This window comes from Marmota marmota, unplaced genomic scaffold, assembly GCF_001458135.2.
Source record: "Marmota marmota marmota unplaced genomic scaffold, marMar, whole genome shotgun sequence".
Classification (NCBI taxonomy): domain Eukaryota; kingdom Metazoa; phylum Chordata; class Mammalia; order Rodentia; family Sciuridae; genus Marmota; species Marmota marmota.
Window position 1 is genome coordinate 14,069 of NW_025999987.1, and position 11,338 is coordinate 25,406.

The window sequence follows — 11,338 nt, forward strand, 5'->3', positions numbered from 1 at the left end:
ATTGTTATGTGGAGTAATATTGGTTAATTATATTGTTATATTATGTGCATGTACAAATGTGTAACATTGAAGCCCACCATTGTGTGCAACTATAATGCACCAATTAAAAAATGGAAAACAAAACTATACCCCAGGCCTAGAATAAGTTGTAAGAGAAACAGAAGCACTTTCTCACTAATGTAGCATGTTCATAGTAATATAACAAGACTAGCTTCAAATTTCAAATTTTCCTATTTTATATGTATATATAAAGTTTATATGTTTATATATTTTATAGATCATATAAAGTTTATAAAACAGAGCACATTCCTGGCACACAGAACCACGCCAATACTCACTACAAGTATCCCTCTCAGTTTTAAATTAGTGGATGAAATAAGGTAGAACAAGCTTCAAAAGAGACCCATGGTAAAATTATTTAATACAAAGACATATCTACAGAAACACAGAAAGCAAAATGCTGGAGGCACCAAACAAAGACCTGAGAGGGTGCTGCATGGGCTGTGGACTGCTGCTCACCATTTCCATCGTGTGGCAGCACTCACACTGTTACAGCCTCCTGATGGAACATGCAAGTGTGACCTGTTATTTTTAGCTTGTAGCACCTTTTGCAAGAGGTTTAAAAAAAAATCGTAGTAAAAATAGGACTCATTTTAATTTAGCCTAATAAATATGCTACAGCTAATGTGAATATAACATCCAACCCTGAAAAGAAAAAAAGAACAGAATCAGAGTTAATTGTGTATACACATGTATGAGTCTTTCAAATATGAGTAAAGATACATGTCTGGGTTTATACCACAGATGGATAATATCATAAAAGAAACACAGGTATTGGTCTAGGATGATTTTTAATTTGTTTGTTCACTGGAGTGCCTCCTATGGACTCCACATGTGTCTTGATTCCTCACAGCATAATAACACCAGAGTAGCTGGACTTCTTACATGGTAGGTAAGGGGGTCCAAATGTAAATATTCCGAGACACAAGGCAGAAGTGGCATCACTTTTATTATCCAGCTTCAGAAACCACATATCATCCTATCCATCTTGCTCTATGGGTTGAAATAATCAAAGCCCAAATGGATTTAAACAAATTAGAGGAAGTAGGGTTCACTTTTTGATGGAGAAGAAGCAAGATGATATTATAGAACAGTATGCAGGTAAGAAAGACTTCTTACGGGTACCTTTAGAAAGTACAATCTTCCACAATCCCTTTGAAGTTAGGCATAGCTATGTGACATGCTCTGATCAGAAAAATGTAAATAATGTAATTTAATTGATGATGATTTATTCTCCAGCTCATTCCTTCATAGCAAATACAAAAGCAAGTGTTAGTATGGCGAAGTCATAAGATCAAAGTTACATGGAGCTTTGCATGGAGCACAGCTATGTTAATGGGTCATCTGAGCCCACAAGAGATTCTGTATGGTTAATAAATAATTGTTTTGTATTAAGCCATTACAATTTTGAGTTGCTTGCTCTTGAAGCAACATGCTACACTATCATATAACTATTGCCTGCTAATATAGTCTACAGCCCAAGTAATAGGAGAAAGAGTGTGAAATCTACACAGCCTCCACAGACTAGAACAGGATGATTATTTACAAAGACAAACATCCACTAGAGCAGAGTCAAGGATTCATCCATACACATATATGTACGTTTTTGGATGAACCACTTAAAACAAACTTGCACTAAGCATAACCCTTTGCCCTTAAATATGTTCTTCTCCAACTTTCTAAAGTCAAGGATTCCTCAAAAATATTATTACACCCAAGAAATTTAATAGTGGTGCAATAAAATAAAGTCAACATTCAATTTCCTGTTTCAAAAGTCTTTTCTATTTGTTTTGTTTTTTCTTATGATCTGGGATCCAGCCATGGGCCATGACATTTTATTGTCATGTTTTTTTGGCCTTCTTCGGTAAGAATAATATCATCCCCAACTTTTGTTTTGAAGATAAAACAAAAGCCATTAATATTTTTGAAGAGTCTGGGTCCGTTGTCTGCAGAATGTGCCATTAATTGGGTTTGTCTGATTATTTCCTATAATTATACTCAAGCTATAAACATCTTTAGCAAGAATTCTCCATAGTTTATACTAATAGAATGTTTACTTGCCACAAAACATTCCAGAGTGTTCTACTATGTTCTCTTCCCTAAAACACAGATGCCTTCATCTTAAGCCATAAAAGGGTCTTACATCAGGAGCAGAAAACTCATAAACTGACAGGAAACAAGATTTCTGATGACCTCTTAGATCAAAGTAGCCATATTGTTTTGAAATGCAGAGCTTCAGACAATAAAGTGAGACAAAAATTTATATCCTCTTTTTTATTTTTGGTGCAATATAGTACATATAACTATAATATGTAGCGAGGGGTTTTAATAGTGATAGACGTGTTTGTGTGTTTGTATGTGTGTGTCCTGTGTGTATATGTGTGTGTGCTGGACACACACACACACATACACACACATGCTAGGCAAATGCTCTTATCACTGAACTACTTCCCCAGCCCTAATTTTCATCCTCTTTGAGCCACTGGTATTTCCATTACTTTTAGCCAAACCTAATAAAACAGATGATGTAAAGAAAACTAAGTGGGAGATCTAATATAAGCAAATCCTAAAGTTATAGGTACAGGAACCTATAAATTAGCTTATTTTAAAACCAGTTTTAGTTTGAGGCTTATTATTGTAACAGTTGTTACATGTCTTAAAAACACATTTTCTGATGCAAAATTTATCAAATGTAGGAAAGTGTGTAAGAACATGAAGAAACAGATCAAAAATTAAATCCAAATACTAATAATGTAAAGACGACACTTGTATAATAAGTGAAAAAAATCCAAGCAAGAAAAATTCAGGACCAATTTTCAAGAAAATAACAATTATTAGTCAGCTCACTAGTCAAAATATGTTTATGTATCGTCTATATTCTTCTATGTACAATAACTGAAATACATGAGATTCTGTGTATAGCTAAAAATAAATTTATTATTAAACTATATCAAATTCCATAATATAGGTAAAGTGGCATTATTACTTTTTGTAGGTGTAGTAGGACATTGACAGTGACAGAAGAAAATTTTGAGAAAGGAAAAGACCAGAGGTATTATGGGAGAGTTAAAAGAAACCAATAGTCCTGGACATTATCTCTGAAATATTCTTGACAGGTCATCCTATACTTTTGGTGATCTAAGGAACTAACTCTAAAATAACAGATTAATTAGTTATTTCCCATTGGAAAGTCAAATATACTTGGAGACTCAGGTCCTCAGAGACCTTACGGAGACACCAAACCTATGAGTACATTTCTCATGAGGATCTGCAATGTAAAGAGAGGATAAAATAAGCAAGTCATCAAATGCTACCTGCCTTTAGCCTAGTTATTTCTCCAAACAGAGAAACACTATTCCATCAATATCCTGGAAAACACTGAACAACATGGAATAAACCAGAGATTCTCAACTGCAAAAGGATATCAATGTGTGCACTTGTATTTCTAATATGCATTCTTAAATATGGTTATTTTGCACAGAATTTGGATTTATGTACCTATTTGTCTGTATCTTTCCATGTTAGTATTTTTATGTTAAATGAGTTTTGACTTTCATTGTTATCTGTAATGAAGTTCGTATTTGTATACAGTGTGTGTATTTGACTTTAAGTGAATCTAGCATCTGAGGATGTTAGGTTATTCTCCTGTGCTTATATTTAGAAACACAATATGTTAGTGTATGCATATGTAGAGTTTATGTGAGTGGCCTGGGGATTTGTATATGTGGTATGATATAAAGGGATGAAGTTTGAGAAGCTGTAAGATGCAGAAATAAGCAACTGAGAAAGGTCTTGTTATCTCCTTCCAGAACATTTTTTTAAAAAACTAGAAAGATCCTCTGGAAAATTGAACTACTTAACTGCCTTCAGGACCTTAAAAGAAATGATCTATCCAATCCCTTCTCTCCCCACTGAAAACCATGAAGTTCATCTCATGGTGAAATGATAGAAAAGGAAGAGGTTGAGGGCATCTGGTAACTGGAATAATAGCTGGAAAGAGGCAGGAAATAGAGAGGAAGAGGTGAACATTAGGCCAGAGAAAAGCCAAGTTGAGAGAAAAGAAAAACATGTGAAAAAAGGAAAAGAAACAGAAAAAGCGTCAGGAGGGAGAGAACCAGGAAAGGAAATCCTCTTTACTTGGAATAGGTTTTTTCATGTCCTGAACACAGAACAAAGTCTGGCTTTGAGCAGAAAAACAACTGCTGGAGGGAAAATTCCATCCCCAGCCCTGCAGCAAGGCTGGGAAACAGAGAAAAGGGGGTTAGAATGATCCAACACTTCACCCAGGAGAAACCAAACCAAATTCAATGCTTCATCTGAAGGTAGGCACCATCAGGAAGAGATCAAGACAGCTGGGCTCAGAGAGACAAATATTTGCCCAGGGTTCCAAGAGTGGGCCAGGGTGGAGGCAGTTGGGCTGCCTCATTTCAAAGACACTGAAAGCCTAAAAGAAAGGGAGTCCCAGGGCTTTGATCCAATGCAGAGAGAGGTCATTTTTGACCCCGTTCACAATTCCACGGTGGCGACTCTTCTTTGCCGTGTCTTTTTCTTCCCATCAAAAGGGATGTGAGCAGGATGAGCACGAACGCTTCCATGGTGGTAACTGAATTCATTCTTGTAGGCTTCTCCCTCATGGCCCACGTCCAGGGCTTGCTCTTCTCTCTCTTTCTCACGGTCTACCTGCTCACCTCACAACCTCCTCATTGTGGCGCTGGTCTCAGTGGACCCTGCACTCAGGTCCCCCATGTACTTCTTCCTCCGAACCCTCTCGGCCCTGGAGATTGGGTACACCTCAGTCACGGTGCCCCTGCTGCTTCACCACCTCCTCACTGGTCAGCGCCACATCCCCCGCTGGGGCTGTGCCCTCCAGATGTTCTTTTTCCTCTTTTTTGGTGCTACCGAGTGTTGCCTCCTGGCTGCTATGGCCTATGACCGCTACGCAGCCATCTGCGAGCCCCTCCGCTACCCGCTACTGCTGAGCCGCCGGGTGTGTCTGCAGCTCGCCTGCTCAGCTTGGGCCTGCGGAGCCATGGTGGGGCTGGGCCACACCTCCTTCATCTTCTCTTTGCCCTTCTGTGGTCAACACTATCCCTCACTTCTTTTGTGAGATCCAGCCTGTCCTGCAGCTGGTGTGTGGAGACACCTCACTCAATGAATTGCAGATTATCCTGGCTGCTGCCCTCATCATCCTCTGCCCCTTTGGCCTCATCTTGAGCTCCTATGGGCGTATCCTGGCTACTATCTTACGGATCCCATCTACAGCTGGCTGCCACAAGGCCTTCTCCACTTGTTCCTCCCACCTGATCGTGGTATCCCTCTTCTATGGCACTGCCATCTTTATCTATATTCGCCCAAAGGCCAGCTATGATCCAGCCACTGACCCTCTGCTGTCTCTCTTCTATGCTGTGATCACCCCTATCCTCAACCCCATCATCTATAGCCTGAGGAACACTGATGTCAAGGCTGCCCTAAAGAGAACCATCCAGAAAATGGGGCCTGCAGAGGTTTGACAAGGAGAGCGACAATGATGACTGCAACCAGGACCCCTAGTCAATCTGAAAACACCGAGGAGCAAAGGAAGGGGTGGAGCAAAGGAGGCATGGGTCTCACCTAGGGGAGGACCACCCTGTCAAGAAGACAGACTTAGCCTTGAAGAACTACTTGGAGTCAAGCCCCTGAAGACCCCCTTGATACTCACATAATCTAAACAAACATGAAATTCAAGAGAGGGGAAGATCAATTTTACAAGCAGAACAATCTGACAACTAAGAGAAAAGTTACAACCCCACCAGACTGCCAAGGTAATAAAATTTTCAGCAATGATCCTTAAAGTCATTTAACACTTTTATATTCTAGGGAGGGCATTTGTTTCCTGAGTAGTACTCCTGGCTAATATGGTAGCAATATGTAATTATCCCTAATAAAATCTATCACCAGGCAAAAAACAAATCTCTTTAAAAAATTTTATTGGTGCATTATAATTATATATATTAGCAAACTCTCTTGTCACATATTTAGACATGTACACAGTATGATTTGGTCTATTTCATTTGTCAGTACTTTCAAATTGCCTCCTTTCCTCCCTTCCCAAGTCCCCTTCCGCTACTCTTTTGAGCTCTCATCTATCTTCATGAGATTCCACCAACCCCTTTCCTTTTTCTTTTCCTTTTTTCTCTCTAGCTTACACATCTGAGAGAAAGCACTGAGACTGGCTTATTTCACTTAACATGAGATTCTCAGGTTCCATCCATTTTCTTTGCAGAAGACATAATTTTGTTCCTTATGACTGAGTAGAATTCCATTGTGACTATATACCACATTTTCTTTATCATTCACCCACTGACAAACACCTAGACTGGTTCCATACTTTGGTTATTGTGTACTTTGCTGCTATAAACATAGGTAAGCATGTATCACTATAGTATGCTGATTTTAATTCTTTTAGATAAATACTATAGAGTGGTGTAGCTGGGTCATAGTCAATGTTCCTAGACAAAAAGCAAATCTCCTAAGATGTGAAGAAGGGCCAGAAAAAATTCAATGAAGGTAAGTTCATATGAAAATCAGCACGACACAGTGGTTAAGAGAATAGATTCTGATGTCAGATAGATTTGAATTCAATTTCTTCCAACAAGCAAATGATGCAATCTGTTTGAGCCTTAATCTCCTTATGCATAAAATTGAAATAACAATGGAGTCTATTTCTTTGTGGTTTGTGAGAATTCATAGACTTGTAAGCACCAAGCTTAGTATCTGGCACAAACTAGTATCTCAAAAACTGTCTCAGCAATGAGTCAGACAGATCAGCACAAAGGATAACATCCAGCTCACATTTCATTCCTTTGCTGGGGAAAGAAGAATATTCTTTGTGTCAGTGGCACTGGGACCAATGAGACCCAAAGGAAGGTACAGAAAGAAGCTCCATACAACAAGACTATAGGAAACTGCCACACAGCACAAAGGTAAGCTAGAAACAACCAGGATAATGAAGAGCAAATATAACAGCAATGAAATGCAGTAGTCATCGACCCTCAGAACAAATAAATAATCTGAACTAGTTAATTTTAAAAAATGCCTTCAAACTTGGAATGGAACCACCATTTGACTCAGCTCTCCCACTCCTTGGTCTATACCCAAAAAACTTAAAATCAGCACACTACAGTGATGCAGATTGCACGAATGGTGTGACTCTACATCATGTACAACCAAAGAAATGAAAAGTTGTGCTCCATTTGTGTAAAAAGATAAAATTAAATTTTAAAAATGAAAAAAGTGAAAAAAAATACCCTCAAGATGAAAGAATTCATTCATAATTAAAAGTATAACCCACATACTTTTCCGTATACCCAACACCTTTATTTTGTGCCATTGCTCTGTTTGACACTGTAGTGAATACCAATTAAATACAGGAGTGATTTTGCCCAGAAAGTCTTTTCTGATTGGAGAGAACACATTGATTCCTGTGAAAACTGTCAGAGAGCCACAAAAAGTAGAAATACTGTACTCAAAACATTAAAGAGAAGGGACATAAATGGTTACTCTTCCCTTCCCAGAGAGAAAACAGGGCCTTCTCCACACTTATTTTATCAGAGTAAAACCTCAACATTATTGCTCTTCAGTACTTATCAAAACTCCCATAGATAGAAATGGCATTTAGGAAGAGTTGCCTATAGGACTGCTAAAACAGTAAGCTTTTCCTCTAATCACTGAAAATCTAATCTCCAGGCTGAAGCAGACCATGGGAGAGCTGTATATTTAAAATGCATTGTTTTTGCCTCCTAATTATCTCCACGTACCCACCCTTGGTAGAAATGTTCTTGCTCACAGGTGATTTGGCATTCTGCCACTGATTTCCATTGGTTGCCATTAGAGAAGATTACAAGAAGCAACACTATGAAATTCTCAAGAGGAAAAGTTTATCCCACATCTCCATGGTAGAAATACCTGTACTTTTCTGGTCATATAAGCAATAACTTTTTTTCTTACTATTTTATGGAGGCATCATCAATATGTATAAATTGCACATACTTAAATGTAAATTTTGTGTTGACTGTGTGTGCACTATGAAACCATCAAGCAATTGTGAAAGAATATACCAGCCTCCCCAAAGCTTTTCTCATGGCCTTAATTCCATCCTAACTGGCATTCCTCATTCCCAACAACATTTGATCTGATTTTCATCACAATAGTCTGCCTTTTCTAGAGTTTTATAAAGGAATCTTTCAGTCTATGTGTTACTGGAGACTGAAATGAGGACCTCACACATGTTAGACAAAGACTCTAATGCTGAACTACATTCTCAGCCCTTTCATTTTTTTTTAAGAAGAAGAAAAAGTTTATTTTGGGCTCATGGTTTCAGAGGTTCAGTTAGCCCTTTCATTTCGAGACAGGGTCTTGCTAAATTGCTGAGGCTGGCCTTGAACTTGCTATCCTCCTGCTGCAGCCTCCCGAGTAGCTGGGATTATAGATGCATTCTGCTGCACCCAGCAGTCTGACTTCTTTCACTCAATATAATTTTTTGAGATTCATCCATGCTGTGGTGTACAGCAGCTCATTTCATTTCTAAGTGATATCTTGTTGGAATATTCCACAATTTGTCCATTCTCCTGTTAATAGAAATTTAGATTGTTTCCAGTTTTTTATTGTTACATATAAAGCTTCTATGACATTTGTGTACAAGTTCTGTATGCTTTCATTGCTCAAATGAATATACAGAAGTGGATGGCTGTATGCATCCATCCAGGAGGTATATGCCTAACCTTTAAAAAGAAAATAATCACTTGTTCCTCTTTGTGTGACAGCTAGTAAGTTTATACCAGTATTTGCAACTTGTGTCCCAGAAATGTGCAGAATTCCTCAAACTACACTTTGAACTACTTACCTGGTTTCTGGCTCCACATTATTTTGTCTATTCTTTTTTCTTTCTCTACTCTCCCTCATTCTTTTTTCTACATATTTATGTAAGTCACATTAAAGTCTTTCTGGGACATGGCTTAGATCCAGCAGGCAAAAGAAAAAGAAAATGTAGGGGTTATTGTTGAATGGAGCAAGCCCTGGGTTAAGACTAAAGACCTGGATTGCAAGCTCCACTGTTACTAAAATTTTATATGACCTAGAAGTAAATGCCATTCATTGCCTTATGGTTTTCAGCAACATCATAAACAGAAGGGCTGAATTAAATGAGCTGTGTTAGGTTACAGCTCCACTGTTTTATGTTTACTTCCCCAAGAACCCTCTGCTTTTCATACCTGATTCTCTCACTGAGAACCGAAAAGAAGATTGTGGTGAATGCTCTTCTACTACCCATACCAAGAGGTCTTGAACTAAATTAATCCTAATATGTTTATACACTTGGTGCTTATGGCAAACTGCATTAGCAAGTTTCTAAATTCATAACTCTGACCCCAGCTCTAAAAGTTAAGCAGACAAGTTTCTGTTTCTTTTATTTACAGAGATTTCAGTAAAGAGCCGATGTGCACATGCTCATCTGTAAAGACAAAGACACAGGGAGGAACCACTTATTAGAGGGATCTTTGGGTGACCAAGGTCCAACTCCCCACCAAAGTTTAAAGGGATTAAATAACACCTGTTCCAAATATCCAGTGTGCTTTTTGCACCATCTCTCTGGTAAATGTTCATCGTATTTATGAGCTACATCCAGCAGCCAGCATCTAATCTAGAAAATGCAGTATCTTGGATAGGGCCATCAGCTCAGGGCTTATATAATTTTTTGAGATTCATCCATGCTGTGGTGTATAACAGTTCATTCCTTTTCATTTCTAAGTGATATCTTATTGGAATATACCACAATTTGTTCATTCACCTATTAATGGAGAATAGGTAAAAACGGGGAAAGGGCTTATCAGCAGAATAGTGTTAGAATGCAGTCTCCTAAGGATATGGTGGATTTGTGAATCAGGCACATGTATCAGAAACATTAACATAGCAGCCTGACTAGGTTCCTAAATTCCACTCGTAAAAACTCTAAAAGCTCCTCTCTTTGCACCATTTTTTGTTCTATTGCTTGATTTTTACTTTAGGAACTTATGAAAAGGTGTGTTAACTTAGCCGTTTATCATTTACAGCTCAGTGGGAGAGGTCTAGAGACAAAGCATCACAAGACCTGGACCCCAGACTGGCAGGAGGGAATGGTGAGATGCATGCCAAAGTCAAAAGAGTCTCAAAAGATGTGAAGGTAGTTAAGTCTGACTCTTCCCTCTCCCTGTAAACAATATAACTCCTTGTGGGTGGGTGGGACCTCATCTCTTCTTATGATTTCCTAAGCCTTCTCTGAGCTTTCCCTGGGCAATTTTATAGATTAGACAATTTTATAGATCGCCACCTATGGTTAGGGAGCATGTGAGATACACCACTCTAGCTCTCCAAAACAGTTTGCATATTACAACACTATGATCATCTAGAATGGGGTGGGAACCATGGTGGTGGAGCTTGGTCTCAAAACTATTAACCTGTCATTATACTCTGTCTGTGGTCATCAAAAGTGATCTCTGACCAGGAGCAACAGCATCACCAGGGACTTAGAGATGCTCCTCGGGTGCTGCCTCAGACCTGCTGAATCAGAAATTCTGTGGGTAAGATCCACTTTAAAAAAATCTCAAAACTGCCTTAGGCCTTACCTCCAGGAAATGTTGCCACAATGCTTGCCAGTACTATACAGCATGCAGTTTTTCAGTTTGGCCACATGGTGGCACCAAAACTACAATAATCCTGACATTTAGCAGTAAGGAGCAGTGTTATTAGTGTGGTAGGGCCTCAGACCAGAAATTGGTTTCTCAAAATTCAGAAATAGAAAGCCAACCTAAAAGTTTAGTAAACAATAGCTTTACACCCACCCCAAGACAGCACAGGAAAGTATGACTGGTCCGAACAACCAATGGCCTCCTGCAATGACAAGTTTAATTAATGACTTTAGACTTCCAGTGGCAAAACAACTGTGGCCCCGCCCTCCAGGAGGTGGAGCCAGTGAAATATGGAAATACCTTCTCTTCTAGAAAGTCCAATTCTCCAGGTGAGAGACTGAGAGAAAGATGATGTTTTCACCTGCACTTTATCACTCCTGAGAACCTCCTCATGAGAAACATCAAGTGCAGAAAGGAAGCTGAGGACATTACATCCCCCACCACCATCACCCTTCCTTGTTTGACTTCTATCCTGAGCCCCCAAGAAAGATAAGAAGTGCATTTTGCTTTGCTTTATTTTTATTTCTAAACACCCAGACCCCCCACCATCTCCCAGTAGAAAATCTGAACAGGTATTT

The 11,338-nt window shown here is 38.9% G+C and overlaps 1 protein-coding gene across 1 annotated transcript; it reads left to right on the forward strand.

The window, feature by feature from the left end:
• The first annotated feature begins 4,635 nt into the window (after positions 1-4,635).
• LOC107160856 (olfactory receptor 10C1-like) lies at positions 4,636-5,570 on the forward strand. Its single transcript, XM_015507453.1, is given in 3 exon segments — positions 4,636-4,748; positions 4,750-5,139; positions 5,141-5,570. Coding segments are annotated over 3 exon segments (933 nt in total).
• The last annotated feature ends 5,768 nt before the right edge of the window (positions 5,571-11,338 follow it).